The following is a 19,375-nucleotide window of genomic DNA, read 5'->3' as shown; positions in this document are numbered from 1 at the left end:
CCTCTCAGTGGCTTTTGATACCATCGACCATGGTATCTTGCTGTGACGGCTGAAGGGTTTATGAATGGGGGGCACCGTGTATCGATGGTTATCCTCCTATCTCTGACCGGTCGCAGACTGTGTTGGCAGGAGGGCAGAGATCGGCCACGAGGCGCCTCATGTGTGGGGTGCCACAGGGGTCGGTTCTCTCGCCGCTTCTGTTCAACATCTATATGAAGCCGTTAGAGGAGATCATCCGTGGTTTCGGGGTGCAATGTCATCTGTACGCTGATGATGCTCAGCTGTACATTTCCACCCCAACCCACCCCAACGATGCCGTTGAAGTGATGTCCCGGTGTTTGGAGGCTGTGCGGGTCTGGATGGGGAAGAACAGGCTTTGACTCAACCCCTCCAACACTGAGTGGCTGTGGATGCCGACATCCTGGTATAGTCAGCTGATACCATCTCTGACCATTGGGGGCGAGTCGTTGGCCCCTATGGAGAGGGTTCGCAACTTAGGCGTCCTCCTGGATGTACGGCTGTCTTTAGAAGATCATATAACGGCCGTCGCCAGGGGAGCTTTTCATCAGGTCCGCCTGATACGCCAGTTGCGTCCCTTCTTAGACCAGGATTCCCTATGCACGGTCACTCATGCCCTTGTCACTTCCCGCCTGGATTACTGTAACGCTCTCTACATGGGGCTCCCCTTGAAGAGCACCCGGAGGCTCCAACTGGTCCAGAATGTGGCTGCGCAGGTAATAGGGGGAGTGACTCGAAACTCCCATGTAACACCTCTCCTATGCAGCTTGCACTGGCTTCCGGTGGTCTTCCGGGTGCAATTCAAAGTGTTGGTTACCATCTTTAAAGTGCTCCATGGCATAGGACCATGTTACTTACGGGACTGCCTACTGCCACCAATAGCCTCCCAGCGATCTGTGCGCTCCCATAGGGACGGCCTCCTCAGGGTACCATCAGCCAAACAATGTTGACTGGCGACGCCCAGGGGGAGGGCCTTCTCCGTGGGAGCTCCTGCCCTTTGGAACGAGCTGCCTTCGGGGATATGCCAACTCTCCGACCTCCAGACCTTCAGACGCGAGTTAAAGACCTTTTTGTTTCGCCATGCAGGGCTGGCCTAACGTATTTTAACGTATTTTAATGTGGGTTTTTACTATGGTTTTATTACTGTTTTTATTCGTTTCGGCCGAACTGAATTTTAGATTTTAAAATGTTTTTAATTTTTTAATTTCTGTATTTTGCTTTTTTATTTGGCTGTAAACCGCCCTGAGTCCTTCGGGAGAGAGGCGGTATAGAAATGGAATAAATAAATAAATAAATAAATAAATAAATAAATAAATAAGTGTCTGAAGTGTGATCATGTGTCTACAGGGATGAAGCAACGGTCATAACTACGAGGATAGGTGATAACTTTGTTTCTGATCCCATTATAACTTTGAACTATGGTTGCAAGTCAAGAACTACCCATATGCCCTTTCTGTACTCATCCCTTCTGTAATGGCCAGTAGCATGTTATGATCAGAAGACATAGCAGCTACAGTGTATTATTGATGTTATACTAATTAACCCATCCCTGGCCCAAGTCCCTGTCTGAACAGATACTGTACACTAATTTTCACAGTCATCGTCATCATCATCAAATGAAGGGGAAGAAACTTGTGATATTTTGTTTGGAGATACTGTTTAAATGTAGCATTTGAAATGAGTGAAAAGATTTGCTTTTGCCCTGTGTGTTGACTCAGTGCATCTGCTGCTTTTCTATGATGCTTTTGGTGTTCATTAAGATCAGCGGCCCCCAACCTTTTGGGCACCAGGGACTGGTTCCATGGAGAGAGGCTTTTCCGCGGACTGGAGGGTGTGTGGTTTTGCCTGCTGCTTGCATCCGTTGATGTTGCGGACAGTTGCTGGCATACCATGGAACGGTGCTGGTCCATGGATCGAGGGTTGAGGGACCCCTGATCTACATGATGATTCTTCTTGCAAAACTGAGTAAGTAGAAATATCCAATAACACGACATATGATGATGGAGCTTCTTATGCAATTATGTCACCCTCATACTACTTATAGCAAATATAAGCATACCGTTTTTTAGCAGAGGGAACCAACATTGTCTGAAGATGCTTCCATGGTCATGTGGCCAGCATGATTTTCCGCCAAGGCATATGGAACGCTGATGCTTTCCTACCGAAATGTTTTCTATTTATTTACTTGCATTTGTATGCTTTCAAACTGCTAGTTAGGTAGGAGCTGGGCAAGAACAGGAGCTCACCCTGTCATGTGATACTTGGGTCTTAAACTGCCAACCTTCCAGTCAATGGTCCAGCTTTTTAACTGCTAGGCCACCATGCCACCTTACCTGGTTTAAAATTCTAAGCTTTAATAATTTAAAGTTCTTGAAGTGCGATGAATTTTGATATTTAAGGATTCCCTAGTTTTTGGTAGTAGACATTTGGTAGTAGAGATTCTGTGAGTATCTTTAGGAAATGGCTAATGTTTAAATGACTAGGATAAATAAGCTTTCAATTTCTAGAGAGTACATAACTTACTTGCCTCTGTATTTTGAATGATCTGGCTATGATTCAGAAGTTTAGGAAGCCGCAGTTGAAAACATTTGGAGGGCATTTGGAGATTGTCTATGGTTTCAGGACAATAAAGTCTATTATCTCTTGTTTGACAACATGAACACTGCTGAGAAGGTATATTTAGTGCTTTCTCATTCTTCCAAACAATTTCAATCTGAATAATAATATATTCCCCCCCCCCCCCGTTTAATTAAAGTTTGTTTCTGATTGAAACAGTCTGCAAAGTTTATCATCTGTAAAGCTGTCCCTGCACCACGTGTTTGAGTAACACCTCATTCTTGGCACAGGAAGAGGGTTGTGTGTGCAAGCTGCCTGCCTACAGTCCTCTGTTTTGGCCATTATGTTATTTTCCCATTTATTCTTTACTGTCCAGGGACTGACTAGACCAGGCTTGTACTCCACTATTCAGATAACTTTTTCTGGTGAAGGAGACATTTTTTTATCAGAACAATCGGTCTTGTTTTTGCAGTTCCATGCAGCCCCAACTCTGTGCAACAATTTGGAAGCTCATAATGTGGTGACAGTTTCTTTTTCTCATAGTACTCAATTTTTTTCAGGGGCACCAGGGTGAGAAGTCAAGCATTGTGTAATTTGTCAGTGGAATATATAGAAGGAATGTCTGGAAATGTCAAGAGTGGTTTTGATACACTCAGGAGTTTCTAGAACCAATTAATTTGAATTTCTGATGCTACTGATAGTTGTTCTGTGATTTTCCAAGTATGAAACTCACTGAACTGTATTACTGACAATTGGCTCTGAGACAAGCATTTAAAATGTTGAGTACTTTTCAGGCTCAAGTCTGTCTGTCTGTTTATTCTATCATTTATCTGTCTGTCTGTCTGTCTGTCTGTCTGTCTGTCTGTCTGTCTGTCTGTCTGTCTGTCTGTCTATCTATCTATCTATCTCATACTTCTTAGCAGCCCCTCTCTGAGAGGCGGTGTATAATTTAATTGGGAAAGAGGGACCCTGGCTTAGTGGCAGAAGAGATGACCGCAGGTCCTACCTTGCCTCTACTTAAAATTAAACGGGAAATCTAGATGCTGCTGTGAAACTCATAGAGGGAATCTAGAAGAACTTTCTCCTTAGATCTCACTAGAAAAACATATCTGAAAATTGATAGGCATGGAAATGTTTCTTTAGTTTAGTCAGTAAAGGCAATAAGAAAAATGGAATTTTCTGCAACAGGGCTAGGAAAGGAAGTAGATAATTTCATCTTCCTCTTTTCTTCTCAAGAGGTCCTGGGCAGCCAACTCAGATGCCCCTGTGGGGTTACAGCACCATTATAATTCTGGAAGAACCTTGCCTATAGCTTTCTCCATTCAAAGCATCTGCTTTTCCCGTCTAAGGCTCCGTGTGATCATCCATTGGCATTTGCCAGCTTCTGTAGTTGAATGAGTGTGTTAATTTATTTGAAGGATGTACTTAAAGAAACTTCTGAGCAACTTCTCTGTTGTACCTGATGAATCACTATGTATTGATTTCTTGCTGCTTGAAGATTATTATTATTTTTGTGAACTTTGCCTGTTCCATGAAATGCATGCCATTTCTTCTTCCTCTTTTTTTTAAAACAAATGCAATCTTTATGCCAAAGAAATGAAAGGTCCTCCCACGTTTTCTTGACTGCATGTGTAAGTGGTGGGTGTGGAAATGTGTCCAATATTTAGTCATTCATGCCTCTGGCAGTTTCTTGAAGGCCCAATTTTCATTCAAAGGTAAAGTGAAAATATTAAATGCAGCCGTGTTTGCAGAGTGGCTTAAGACAAACCAGAAGAAGCTAAGCCTTCGCTAGTAAAATGGGTATTATGTTTTAGTAGAATTTGGGGACTGTTTTCAGACATGCTGTTAGAATTAAACATAGCCACTGTTCAACATGACAGGAAGAACAACTGTTTTGGAAGTGCTTCAGTCATTTCGCTTGGCGCTGTTGACCCCATCGTGCTTTAGAGGTAGTACAAGTCATTTGCTTCTCTGGAATTTGGACGGCTCTGAAAATGGTGAGACAAACAGGCAAGTCATGACACAAATTATGTTGGGAAGGAAGTCTCTAAATAAGTACATTTAGATCCACTTGTTGGATTGGAGCCATTCACTGAACTCAGGGGAAGAGATCACAAAGCCAGTTGATTTCAGTGGAACTTAAAAAGCAAGCTGTATTGAAGCAGATGTTTTACTGTTGGAAAGTTGTTTTTTTATCAAACATTTATATACAGGTTGTCTCCAGCTTACAACTATTTGTTTAGCAACTGTTTGAAATTACCACAGAACTGAAAAAAATGATTTATTACAGTCTTTGCACTTATAATCGTAGGTATCTCCACAGCCATGTGATCAAAAATCTGGGTGCTTGTCAACTGGCATGTAAATACAACTGTCAGCGTTCCAGAAAACCCCCTCCTGCACAAAAGACTCCGAAGCAAACATCTTTCAAAGTTCTTTTAGTAGCATAGGTAAACTGGCACAACTGGGGAAACTCCTTATCTGGGGATCCAGGTTTTTCCTCAGTAAGACAAACTCCAAAAACCACCATCCCCTTGACCCCCGCCGATTACATGCTCCAATCGCCAACCGTCCCATCTCGAGACATCACTCTGGCCACTCCTTCTCCAGATGTAGGCTTGGCCTGACCTTGACCGGCAGGAAGAATGTTATTATGTCTAATGGCCCCTTCTACCAAATCCCCCCTCCTACTTTCCCACACAATGGAAAGTGGCAGCGCAGAAGCCTCCGGCCTAGTATGGCTTCCAAAGCTGACAACAACATCCTGGAATCACTTGATCGCCTTTTATGATCTTCTCAGTCAGTTTCTAGCAAGTCGGGGGGGAGAGCCAGATTTGCGTAACAACCGTATGATTCACTTAACAACTTCAGTGATTCACTTAACAACAATGGCAAAAAAGGATTTGCACAGTACTGGAAGAATGAGGAAACTCCTACAGAGGATGATGTAATACAAAATTTTTTAGATTGCACAGAAATGGACAAATTGACATTCAAAATAAAAGTAAAAGAAGATACAGAGTATTTTCAAACACAGGACTTGTTTTATAAATGGTAGGACAGTAGAGGTAGAAATTGGAAGTGGGAAAAGTATTATTGTATATAAATAAATTGATCCAGACCAGTGGTAGTCAACCTGGTCCCTACCTCCCACTAGTGGGCATTCCAGCTTTCATGGTGGGTGGTAGGAGTTTTGTCCGATACTGAAGCGCTTTCCTTTTTTTTAAATTTAATTGACTTTTTTAAAAAAAATCGTAACATTATTTAAAAACATTTTCATAAGGTTTTCATAAAATTCCACATGACAATTTAAATTTCTGAAAATATACTATTTGTATCGCCTGCACGTAAGTTTAGTTCACGTTACCTAAGTGAAACTAAATGGCGCTATAGTGCGACTGCAAACAAAAGAGTCTCGTCCCAGAATAGCTCGCGCATCTCCCCCCACACCACCCAGTTGTAACAGACAAGCAGAGCTGGTAGCTGGCACCCCCCCCAACCTCAATCCACAATGCGCAAGAGGCGTGCGCAGACGACGATACATGGTGCATTACTGTAGAACCGGTGAGCGGTTAGAAAATTTTACTAGTAAGAGAGATACAAAAGTGGGAGGTAAGTATAAAAAGTTGACTACCCCTGATCCAGACAATAGGCGGTTCACTAAGCACTTAGGTTTGTAATGTGAAAATATATAAACTGTTAAAAAAAATGACAAAATGCCATAACACTGGGCACGATTCACTTAATAACTGCCTTGCTTACCATGTGGAAATTCAGGTCCCAATCACAGTCGTAAGTCAAGGACTACCTGTCACTTGTTCATTTTTAACCATCTATCACACGCTGTACTTCTTTTCAGTATTATTTTTTGAGCTGATCTTTTGATTTTGCCAAAAGGGATTTAAAATAAAAGCTCTGATGCTCAGCTTCACACAGAAAGAAAAGATAATAGGAGGGAAAAAGCCAGGAAGAGCTAAACGAATGAGGTACCCCCAGCCATGGTTTGTTTAGCTTTATTTGTTTAACCCTGATTAGCTCCCTTCCTAGGTACTCTCATAAACTCACACTGTGAATCGTGCTTCCTTATTTGTTTATCAGCATCGTCCAGTGAAGAAAAAAAAACAAGCAGCTTTTAATCAGCATTTATTTATTTATTAAACACATTTATATAGCCACCTAACTCCCACACGGTGACTCTGCATGGCTTAGTAGCATGCTTGTTGCCAAACAGTGTTGCTCAGAAATGAGATTTCTTCCTAAGGATATTTGCTGATCCTTTCAACATCTTCAGCCACTTCTGTTTGACAGCCAGATAGCCTTGAGCAAACGGCTCTGTGCTGTAGATGCAAAACTACACTTGTTGCTAACTCTGTGCCAGAAATATTAGGGGGAAGGTTTCCTTCCACTGTCAAGGCAGTGATAAACACGTCTTCAAGTTGCACTTGCCTCTTGCTCATTACATTGCAGCTTTTTTGATATTAATATAGAAATGATTCACTGTTGCCTTCCTTTTTTTCCCCTTTTGACTTCCCAGTATAACCTACAGCTCTAGTGCTATTTCCTAATGGTTTTTCATTCACATATTGTCCTAACCAGACCTGACTCTACTTAGCTTCTGCTTCCTGCCGCATTTGTCTGGGCAGATAAGAAAGCTAAATGGAGCCCAATAATTCTTTAAGAGGAAGATAAGGCCCCCATGGACATATCTAATGAGAACCAGTTTAGTGTAGTGAGTATTTATTTATTTATTTATTTATTTATTTATTTATTTATTTATTTATTTATTATTTAGATTTTTATACCGCCCTTCTCCCGAAGGACTCAGGGCGGTATACAGCCAGATTAAAACAGTACAATATACAAATTAAAACCACAGTTAAAATAACCTATTCTATAGATGGCCGAAAATTAAAACCGTCAAATTTGACCCATAAATAAAATACCCCAGTTAAAATTATTAAAATTCGAAAAATTTAAAAAATTTAAAAAATTAAGCCAGTCCCACTTGGATAAACAGGTACGTTTTCAATTCACGGTGAAAGGTCCGAAGGTCAGGTAATTGACGCAAACCAGGGGGAAGTTTGTTCCAGAGGGTAGGTGCTCCAACAGAGAAGGCCCTTCCCCTGGGGGCCACCAGCCGACATTGCTTGGCGGACGGCACCCTAAGAAGACCTTCTCTGTGTGAGCGTACGGGTCGGTGGGAGGCATCAGGTAACAGCAGGTGGTCCCGTAACCTTAAAAGAGTAAAGGCAGTGGGCTAGAGTTCTAGACCTCCCTTAGGCATGAAGCCAGCTGGGAATCAAGAATGGTTTGAAGGCAAACCAAGAATGGTTTGAAGGCCACAAAAGGCCACCTACGTTTAATGTCATTATGTGTATTCAATAGATACTTCTAGTGCGTTGATCACCACTCTGTGCCATGTTCATTCCAGGTATTAATATGCCTTTATCCTTAGCATTTTCTAGACAAAGAAAGTTTTGAGAAATTAACTTCTCCCCTTCATCCCTTAAATTTTGGGTTCTCTCTTGGTTTCTCACTTTGCATGGCAGTGGGAATTACTCTAAAGGAATTCGGTTTTTCATTTTCTTCATTACAAATTGCATGATTTGCTTTGAGGTGTGTGTGTTTATGTGTAGTATGTACTGTAATAAAATTTTAGCTTACTTGCTTTCTTGTTAAGGTTCTTCAGACTACAGATGTAATTAGAACTCATGAGCAGTGATAAGACTTTTTGTTGGTGGTTTACAAAGCACTGATTAAATGCAGGAATCATTGAGTCAATGGGCACAACAGTGTGTTCCCAAGTGCCTCTCTTTGTGCCTACTAGCCCCTTTGACTCATTTGACATTTTAAAAACATTTTTTTAATAAAAAGAAATTAGTGGAACAGCAAAGCAAAGCAAGAGTGCAACATTTGGTATCTCATTTTTTTGCAATAATGTCTCTTATTCCCATAGTGGATCCACCGAGGGGCTGAAGCATCCTGGAAGTTAGTTCACTTTCTGATTAATACGAATTTTATGACTAGTTCTGTCTACCATGGCAGATCCTTTGGGAATACATCCACCATAAACTCTCAAAATTTCAGATGTGTCTCTCCTCTTACATTTCTGACTCTGGCTGTTTTCTAGAGAAGAACCGTATAACTTTGTTGGAGAAGTTGAATATTCATATTCAGGGGCAATAAAATAAGTTTCTCTCTTTCCTATCTTGACATTAATTAAAAAAACAACAACAGTCTAACTTCAACTAATTAGATGATGACAAAGAAGTTCCTACTTCCAACATACCGATGTATATAGCACACTATCATGCGTGTCTTTTTACACTATACAAAACATAAATGTTTCCTTTTACTTTGAATCTGCTTACATTTCTTTTTTTCCTACAGCTGTCAATTGCTAAGTTTAGATATTTAAGTTTAAATATTAGATATTTTAAAATTTAAATATTTAGATCTTAAAATCTTTGAATGTGTCTTGCTGTGCCTGGTTGCTGTCTAGAAAGTTGCGGGCTTACTTTATTAGACCAACACTCACTGACTTGAGCTAGTGTTAAAAACTTTCTTTTTAACACCTTAAGAAAAAGGGGAGGAATTCAAACAAGGTGAAATAAGTGACCTTAGGGGTAGAAGGCAAAGTAACGAGCTTACCTTTTTAAACAGTTAAGCACTTCTACTTTTTCTCTCAGACACACTCATACATCCTTGTATATTTTCTCTCTCTTCAAGGAAATAGGAAAAGAAAGGCTACATTTTATGTTTTTCATGTTAGCTTAAAAGATCTTATTCAGGTATGTGGAGCATCAGATGACTAAACCTGAGCTAGTAAGAGTGGTGCAGCCACCCGAAAAATAGCTTATTTGAATCAGGAAATGGAATTCTTGATTGGAATTACCACAATATGATATCTGTTGAAGTGGGAGGAAAATATGCAGTAGTAATTACACTATTTGGTGATAGCCATTCCTTTCTGGGACTGAGTGATTAATGGAACAAGTCACCTCTGCAGGATTTCCTGGCTTACATTGAAGGAGTGGAGTTTTTGTATAGCTGGTTTACACTTGTGGATTTTTAAAAGACACTGGAGGCTGTTCTGCAACATATGTTGGGGGGAGATTAGTTGAATGTCAGGAAGTAGCAATTGTGACTTGCAACCGGTGCTCAGGTGAAGGGGATGGATTAGGGGAAACATCCATTGACCTTTTTCTCGACATACACATTCTTTGGCATTAGAACAGTTTTGTCATTGGACTTTCAGCAAATCAGAACATTGATTAAAATGATAGCAGAGGATAGAAAATGTTTTTTCTCTTAGAGCTGATGAATGGACAAGCGGATGGAAAGAAGAACAAATTCCTTAACGATAGCACCGCTAGTTGCAAATGAATCATAATAACAATATTTACACCAAGAGTGGGCAAACTTAACTTTTTAGATACTACACTCAAGTCCCAGTATCATTAGCAGAATAATAGTTGTGAAGAAAAATAGGAGCTTGAGACCAGCCTCTTCTCCATCTCTATCTCACATAGTAAAATGGGATAAAGGGGTGATAGAATCAAAGAGTAATTCCAGTTGAATGCCATCGATTGCTAATTTCCCTTGCTAGGTGATACTGTTGGTTCAACAATGCAACCTGTGTCAAATCCCTGGTCTGTATATTGTAAAACAGAAAGCCACCATAACCCATTTGTTCTAGCTGAATATGGCCTGCACTGGCTAGATACCATGTTCCAGACTTTGAGGGAGCTGCTCCCCTGCCTACATATACACACGTCAGGGATTTAATCTGGAACTCAAGCCGTCTGCTTTTTGCTGGGCTATTCTTCTGTTTAAACCATTTCTGTCCAAAGAAGAGAGGGGTACCTTCCCATATCTCACAGTACCTGGAGCAGTCTATGAAGATAATGTTCAATCCCAAAGAACATGATTGTGAGTTTTATCTTACTTGGTTAGGAATTATTTAGCAAGATAAATTAAATGATTTCACACATAACTCTCCTAAGTTTTTACTGTGGCATTTTCAAGCATGTCGAATATCAAACAGTGGATTTTACCTCAGTGGTCATTTTTTCACAGCACACAGTAAGAACTCAAGAGATTGAAGGTTAATGTGTATAATGTAAGAAAACAGATGGTTCTCCATTGCGAATCTAGATTATTATTAAAGCAATGGATGGAGATTTGTGATTGCTACTAAAATTAACGGTATTTTTAAAATTGTGTCTTACTACATTTAGATGTTATGATCTACTTTTGTATATATTGCCACAAGGGGCATTCATGCTTGAAAAGACAGGGAAATTCAGTTCTCTGTCTTTAGAGCAGGGGTGGGCAACTATAACATATATGACCTATGGACTTCAACTCCCAGCATGGTCAGGAATTCTGGAAGATGAAATTCACAGGTCGTAAAGAGACCATAGTTGCCCATTCCTGTTTTAGAGGATAATTTGAGTATTTAGTTTCATTTTCCCGTACAATATTTTCCTTTACCATTTCACTCTTTGCACTCTCGCACATTTAATACATATAGATTTTCCATGTGTGTTAGTATTTTTAGATATTAAATAACAGTGGCATTTCTAGAGTGTGAAACTGTTATTAGAGCTAAATGGCAGAAATATACCCTGTTTCCCCAAAAATAAGACATTCCCTGATAATAAGCCCAATCGGGCTTTTGAGTGCATGCGCTAAAATAAGCCTCCCCCCAAAAATAAGCCCTCCCTGAAAATATTTAAACGCAAAGCTGGAAATCAGGTAAGACAGCAAGAAGAGCCCCATCTTGCTCCACACGCCCCAAAATAAGAAGACCTCCCTGAAAATAAGGCCAAGCACTTATTTCGAGGTTCAAAAAAATATAAGACAGGGTCTTATTTTTGGGAAAACATGGTAGATGTATAGAAGCAGAAAGATACAGAAAAATCTAATCGTTCGTTGCCATCTGGTCATTATCAGGATTTTTGCATCTCTATACAAAACAGAATGTAATGATAAAATATGAACCTACAGTCTGAACAATATATAAATTTTTTTCATTATCCTTACAGAATCCATACTATTTCAATTCTTAACATTTGCCTGTGATTTTAGTTTTGCTTGCCTTCCAAGCACTTATCCTCCACTATATTATGACTTTTGTTTTCAATGACTAATATAGCAACAGCTTTGTAGACAATCTTTTGATTTAGTTCTTGATTTTGATTTAATAAACTAGATTCTGTTGTCTTTGGAGACAGAAATAAATATTACTAGATTGCTTCTTGACATGGAATGTAACAGAACACTATCAACCAGTGGAAGGGCTTGCCTTCAGAAGTTGTGGGTGCTCCATCACTGGAGGTTTTTAAGAAGAGATTGGATAGCAGCTTGTCTGAAATGGTATAGGGCCATGATGGTGAACCTATGGCATGTGTGCCAGAGGTGGCATGTAGCGCCCTCTCTGATGGCACATGAGTCGTCGCCCCAGTTCAGCTCCGCTGCGCAAGCGCATGCACCTCCCATCGACCAGCTGGTCTTCAGGTCTGCCACGCATCCATAGGGGGCAGGGCACGTGTGGGAGGCCATGCATGGATGCGCGTGTGCGTGCTTTGGGCACTCAGTCCGGAAAAGGTTAGCTATCACTGGTATAGGGTCTCCTGTTTGAGCAAGGGGTTGGACTAGAAGACCTTCAAAGTCCTTTCCAACTCTCTTATTCTTTTTCCCCCTCCAAATGTGATGTCTTTCAGAAGAAATTTTGCAACAATGTCCCGACAGAATTTTTGCTTAAAATCAGGAAAAGCTATGTACTTGGTCTTGTTTCATTAAGGCAAGGAACTTCACATGTCCAGGGGGAATTGAACACCTGTAATTTGTCTACAACTGTACTTTAGACTTTAGTGTTTGCTAAGCAGAAAATTGTAAAGTCTGACTTCATTGTCTGGACTGAAGTGAAAGAGAAAGTTGAAATTAAGTTGCTGATTCTTCCCCCCTCTGCTCTCTAAGACACGTGGGTCATTGTAACATTTCTTTTAAACATCCAAACTACATCTTCCAGAACCGGGTGTGGCGCTGTCCTTTTTGGCTGTAGTTGCATATTCCACATCTAGAGAATTGCATGCTTGATACTCCTGATTTGAACTTATCTCTCTTGACAAGCTAATTTTTCATGGTGTCGTTTTGCTTGTTGGTTTCTATGTTTTATATCATGGCGCAGTCGGATGGAAGAGCCGTCAGTTGGGCAAGAGAGACGTTCTTGAGGCTCAAACATTGACTGTTCAAAGGCAGCCCTTTAAAACCTGACTATAAGAATTACATGGATGATTCTTGGTAGCAGCATCCTACTCTGTTCTGCCCAGCAGACTGCGATAACAAAGAGTATGAATGAATCGTGTAACTAACCAACGTCCTCCAGAATAACAGTAGCAGCGCTATGTTCTGGAAGTTGCTAGGAGCTATAATGCAAGCCAGTGTGGGTTGCAGAGTTCAGAAGGAGGAGATTTGTATTGAAAACAGAGAACTGATTCTAGCAGAGTACTATGTAAACATCTGGGATGAGAAAAAGTGATCCTAGAGATTGCAGGCAGCAACACTCCTTAGTAACACAGTGAAGCAGCAATGTCTTTTTAATGTAGTAAACTCCTCCCTTTTGCTTTTCTTCCTTAGCCAAATGCTGGTCCTGCAGACCAAGGCCACATACCAGGGGTGAAATGCTCCCAGATTGGATCGGATCGCGTGATCCGATAGCGATGGCGGCGGGTGGTTCGGAGAACCGGTAGCAATAATCCCTGCCCCCCCCCCACCTGCCCATGCCCATGCCCAGCTCAGCCACGCGATCATCAGAGTTGTTTTTTTTTAAAGCATTTTTTCGGCGGAAGAAAAAATGCTTTAAAAGTTAAAAAAAAAAGCCTTTGATGATCGTGCAGCTCAGCTGTGTGCTAGCCAAAAAACCGGGGGGGGGGGTGTCTGTTTTTCCTCCCAGCAGGTTTCCCTGAAGTTTCCCTGAAGCCTGCTGGAAGGAAAAACGGACTCTCCCCCACCCCGTTTTTTGGCTTGTCCAGCAAGCCTCCTGGAAGAGGAAACGGACTTCCCACCCCTCCACCCCATTTTTTGGCTTGCCTAGCAAGCCTGCTGGAAGGGAGAACAGGGTGTGTGTGGGGGGGTTTTGAGAGAGAGAGAGAAAGAAAGGAGGCAAAAAAGGAAGGAAGGAAGGAGTACAAACCTGGCACTAGATGCAGTTTCAGAGGATAATCCAGGGCTGGAAGGGACCTGGAACACTGCTCCAGCAGGACATTGCTAGTGAGTTTCTGTTGTTTGATCCCCCAATCACATAGCCACGCCCACCAAGTCACATGAACGCCCCACCAAGCCACGGCCACAGAACCGGTAGCAAAAAAAATTAGATTTCACCCCTGCCACATACCCACACTTAAGTAAAACCCCCCCTCCCAGGCACCCTCCCCATATGATTTCTTCGAACTTTGTGGCATGAGAAAGGTTATTATTTGTTCTGTGGTTTGAAATGCTATAATTCACCTGAGTTCAATTTAATGTTCCCGTACCTTAGCAGTAAGCTTTATAAGAATTCATTTGGCCTTATACTTCTTATACCTTATACTTTTGGCAATCTGTTGATTTTTATAACCTCTTGGAATGCATATGGGATCAAGTGAAGAGCTAGATGCTTTTACAATAATTCCAAGGGTCACCATGCATTTCAGCTTCGCCTTCATCATAAAACATTGTGCTAGCTTAGCCTTTTTCTATATCATTCCATGAGTTCTCCTCTTTTTTTTTGTCATTCTCTGCCTTTGTAACCCTCTATGTTAATAATAATAGCACTTAGACTTATATACCGCTTCATAGTGCTTTTTAAAAAAAATATTTTTTATTAAACATTTATCAAAAAACAAAAAAGAATCTTTAAACAATAGTTTCTTTCCAACAATTTCACAACGGTTAAATATTTCTTACTTGTCCATTTTTTCTCCCTTACTTCAATGTATCCTTTATACATACAAGTCTAATATTAATTTATTTACATATATGCATAAACTGTACACAATTTCATTTCTACAAACTACATTTTTTTCTGTCCCCTTTTATTTGTTGTTACATTGCTACTCCTATATCTTCCGTATTTGATCTTTCCTTGCCTTTTATCTCTCTCCTCTAGCCATTCGTAACATTTCTCCCTCACTATATAATATTCTGTTTCCTCTTTTTCTTGTATCTCCTTTGTAAATTTATCCATTTCTGCACATTCCAAGAATCCAATTATCTTCTGTCTGTATGTTATTGTTTTTCCAATTCATAGTGCTTTTACAGCCCTCTCTAAGCAGTTTACAGAGTCTCAGCATATTGCCCCCAACAATTTGGGTCCTCATTTTACCGAACTCGGAAGGATGGAGGGCTGAGTCAACCTCTCTGTTTTTGTCTGGTGGTCTGCAAATGCAGCCAGTGGTGTAGTTAGACTAGAGATCAGGGAAACCTCTCATAAACATCCAATAAGAAGTAGCCAAGATGGGCAGTGGGGAAACAGGCCCAGATGTGCACCTGAACTTGATGATGTTAGTTTCCGAAATCCCCTTTCTTTGTCAAAAGGCAACTTGCTCATCATGCGACTATACTTTTTATTTTGAAAATGTACAACCTTTTCCTCTAATAAAGTGGTTGTGTTCTCAAATAAATTGCAGATTTACAGCAAAGGGAAAAATGCCGCATTATTCTTGTGGGCCTACTGGTGCCATGATTTAAGCTACAGTTTGAACAGTGAATACTGGGGATTTAAAAAAAAAATATCTCTGTTTGTTCCTACCTCGTTCCTTTATCTGGAATATAGGAGCAGTTTTAAAGCAGGGACAGGCAGTGTAGTAGTGCTGGCAGGGATGGAGATTATAAGGTAATGTCTTTTAGAAATGAAAACAAGAATCCATCAAGGATATTTGATCCTAGATGGGATTCTAGATAATGATTGCAGTGGGCTTATGGTAGTTTGCAAGCCATTTGAGGACTTTCTGCAAGTTAAATACAATAATAAACAATTAACAGAGGCTTTGAAATGGGGCTTGTTGTTGGGGTTACCTGTTGACTGCTTTGTTTAAATTGTGGCTGTTTTACAATGAGAGAAACTATCATTGTTGAAATATATTTATCAGAATTCAACCAGGGAGGATAATCTATGTGCACCTTTGTTACTTTGTCTTTATGCACATTTTTCCTTTTTTTTGGTATTGTTTCATTTTTCTTCTTTTCTTTCTTTTTTTGGATTCTATATTTTAACTTTGGAAATAAAATTTAAAAAAAAATAAAAATTGAAAATAATATACAAGAATGCTTCACTAGTATATCCAATGCTTTAGGTGCCCAGCTGAGTGTGATCATTTGCTTGTCAGTGGGGATTGTGTCTGGCAGTCTGAGTGAATGGGGAAAATCTTTGTGGCCAGTTCCCTGGATAACAGAATAACAGAGTTGGAAGGGACCTTGGAGGTCATCTAGTCCGACCTACACTCAAGCAGAAGATACCTGAATAGCTGAATTGGTCTGTGCCAGAGCATTGGGTGCATGGACAAAATGAAGAGGAGGAGGAGGAAAAAGTAGACTGAGAAAACATTTTGTTGCTTTCTCAAAGCATTAGAATGGGAGGCTGTTTAAGGAAGTGCAAATTACATTAATCTGGCATTAATTACCATGAGAGATGGTGAGGCCCCTAACTTGGAGGCTTTAAAAGGGAATTATCTTAAGTCCAGGGCTACTAATGTAGAAGACTCCTTATTTACCTTCAAGTTGGTGGCAACGTATCATTTGCAGGGGAACAACCATGAGAGGACTCTGTTTGTAAATACCTGATGGACTGAGGAAGGTGATACACAACACAAAATACTGAATAAAATGGGCCTTGACCTGGTGTAACAGGTTTTTTTTCTTACGTTTTAAGTCTCCTGTGAGGCTTAGCAGTCTTGTCTTTGCTCACCTTTCCTGCAAATGCACTAAGTATTGTGCAAGATTGAGAGCTAAAGGAGTAGACGCATTTAAATCATGCCAGTCACAAATGTGGTGCTTCAGCTTAGAGCCAACTGGGTTCCATTATCTTTATGGATCCCAGTGTGGCTCGTCAGTCTCTGTCACAGCTATAACCTTTCTCCTTTTCAATTTCCAGGCTCCCTGATGCTCTTGACTGTCAGTCATACATAACGGAAAGCTATTATGCTGCAAAACAACATCCAGCGTCTTCTCTGTCGTTAGCACTAAGCAGACTATAAGACCCCCTATGAGAGAAAATGAAGGACGGTTGCAGCCAAGTGTCTGCCTGCCTTAAAAAGAAAAAGAATGTCCTGTCTGAGTAGAATGATTCCAGAGGGATGACATCATGATAAATTGGTGCTTTGTAATTGGTTATTCCCCACAGCAGCCATTCAGGACACCTCAAAATTCTGGATACATTCATCAGTTCCAAATGGTTGGACAGCGTTACCCCTGGTTAGCCTTGTAATTTTTGAGTTGTGGTGTTTTTTTTTTCTGGGGAGTGCCGAGCGTTGAAGTCAGCATTGATTCTTGGTGACTGCCTTGACCAGTGATGGTGAACATTTTGGGCTCAGAGTGTCGAAAATTCAGACAATGCCTAACTTGACTCTGGGCATATCACATTCCCAAATGAAAGAGAAACGGTCCTCTACTGTCACTCCTATCTAGGCCATCATGAATTACTGCTGTCATTCAAAAAGTCTACCTCGCACTGCTCTCCAAGGTATGTTCTCCTTACAGCCTATCCAAGGCTGCTCTGGGTCAACGAGGCCTTTGTTCTTTAAACGGCTTGAGAGAATGCTCTTCCATGGCCTTTGCATCCACCAAAAACTATGCAAAAGCATGCCCTGTTCTCATGGGCCTCTCAATATTCAGAGGTTCTGGAGGCCACATGAGAGAGTGATCCTCTTGCGCAACTTCCTGAGGGTTTGGAGGCTGCACAGAGCACATTTTATTTCAGGGCCCCATTCCCACGTGGATCCTGAAAATTGCACAAGAATGGGATGTAGTTTTGAGAATAGTTGTTGTTAGATGTTGTTGAATGCTGGCATGTCATCCAAAATGTTGTGTGACACGCTTGACACATGTGTCATATTTCTCAATCACTGTCTTAGACCCTACAGTTTCCTTGGCAAGATTTTAAAAGTAATTTGCCTTCCCTTTAGGGCCGAAAGAGGATGTCTGGCTGAAGGGCACCCAGCTTAATCCCTCTACAGAGGGTTTAATCAGGTCTCAGCATTAGGGCATAAAGAATGGCTTCATGAATGAGTTTAACTAGAAGAAGCAACTCAATACATGAAAATAATGTAATTCAGTAGTATGAGAAGATTGGATTATCTAAAACCCTGAATATATCATTCATTTCAGGTGTCAGAAGATGATATGCCAGAAGTATTATAAATGAGATTGACTAGGCTGCTATTTGCTTTATTTCGGAAGAATTAAAGCTCCATTTGGGTCCTTAGAGATCTGAGAGGGAAAATACATTTATGAGGCCCAAACCTCCAGTCATCTTGTGCCAGATTCCTCTGAAAGACAAATGGCTGTTTTGTTTCTCAGTTTATTTTATGTGAGTGGGGATCTGAAGATTTGGCCAGAAAGCACCTTTTCTCAGTGGCTCTTGTTTAGTCTAAGGGTGTAAATGTTTGAAATGAGAACTGAAGGAATGCAATAAGTCTTGCAGATTTAGCTAAAGCGGGTCTAAGAGGCTCACTGGATCAGACTAGCATCCTATTACAGACATTGGAAAGCAGCTTATTTAGACAGCAATCCTTCCTTATCATCTACTCCTCAGGATTGTCAGCCTTTCAAGGTACACCAGAGTAGGAAGCCAAAGTCATGTACAGAGTTCCCCAATCCCCGGTCTGTGGACCGACACTGTATCCGTTGCATGCCAGCAACCAGTCTATACAAAGAAGCGAAGCCCCATCCGTGGGATGCAGAAAGCATGGAAAACCATGCCCCTCTGGTCCACGGAAAAACCTTTCTCCATGGAACCGGTAGCTGATGGCCCAACGGTTGAAGGCCACTAATGTAGGCCAATTGTAAAGCTAAAGTAAGAGAATCATACAGGACAGTGATAGCTAACCTTTTCGGACCGAGTGCCCAAAGTGTGCACACCCAAATCTCCAAAATGCAATGCATGTGCGGTCCCCGCAAATGCCCCCCCCCGGCGCATGCACGGCAGAGACCTGATGACTAGTTTGCCGGCGGGAGGCAAACACACATGCACGGTAGAGCTGAACTGGGCGCTGTGTGCTACAGGTTCGCCATCACAGATATAGGATATTAATACGGTCAGCAATTCTGTCTTGTAGAAAATCTCCCATTTAAGAATCTACCAGATTCCAGAGTAGATGATATTTCCCTGCAGTTGGATAAGGATGTGAGACCAAACTTCGTCAGAGTGCGATATCACAATGAGACAGTGGTCACTTTACCAATATCAAGGCTGTTTATCTCTTAGTCTGAGATTAAAGGGTGTATCCTGTTCTATATGTTAGCCTATGTTAGGGCTTTAAATTTTGAAGGGTCTTTGAAAGTTGAAGAAATTCTGGGTTATATTTCTCCCAATGACCATGCTGTCAAAATGAGAAAGTATAACTCTGGAGTTAGCAGTTATAGTGTGTGAAGCCCTAGTATTGTTTTCTTTCAATGCTACCTCTGTATAAAATCAGGAGGGGTGGCTATTGAGAACTTTGGGGTTAAGTGTCATTAATGCATTGTGAATACTTGGCTCTGGTCTTTTGCTGACATTTGAAGCAGCAACAGAACCCTGTTCTGAACCAGGGTTTGAAGA

The 19,375-nt window shown here is 41.0% G+C and overlaps 1 protein-coding gene across 4 annotated transcripts in view; it reads left to right on the top strand.

Moving 5' to 3' along the window:
* MAP2K6 (mitogen-activated protein kinase kinase 6) overlaps positions 1 to 19,375 on the top strand; it is a 100,433-nt gene that overhangs the window by 32,959 nt on the left and 48,099 nt on the right. The window contains exon 2 of one of the 4 annotated variants that reach the window (XM_058173066.1): positions 16,712 to 17,299. The exons of the other annotated variants lie outside the window; for them this stretch is intronic. Within the exon in view, the coding sequence (XP_058029049.1) occupies positions 17,251 to 17,299 (49 nt within the window). The 5' untranslated portion in view covers positions 16,712 to 17,250. The remainder of the gene's footprint in view (positions 1 to 16,711; positions 17,300 to 19,375) is intronic. 4 annotated transcript variants of the gene reach the window in all.

This window comes from Ahaetulla prasina, chromosome 2, assembly GCF_028640845.1.
Source record: "Ahaetulla prasina isolate Xishuangbanna chromosome 2, ASM2864084v1, whole genome shotgun sequence".
Lineage (NCBI taxonomy): Eukaryota > Metazoa > Chordata > Lepidosauria > Squamata > Colubridae > Ahaetulla > Ahaetulla prasina.
This window is presented reverse-complemented; position numbering and strand designations above follow the sequence as displayed.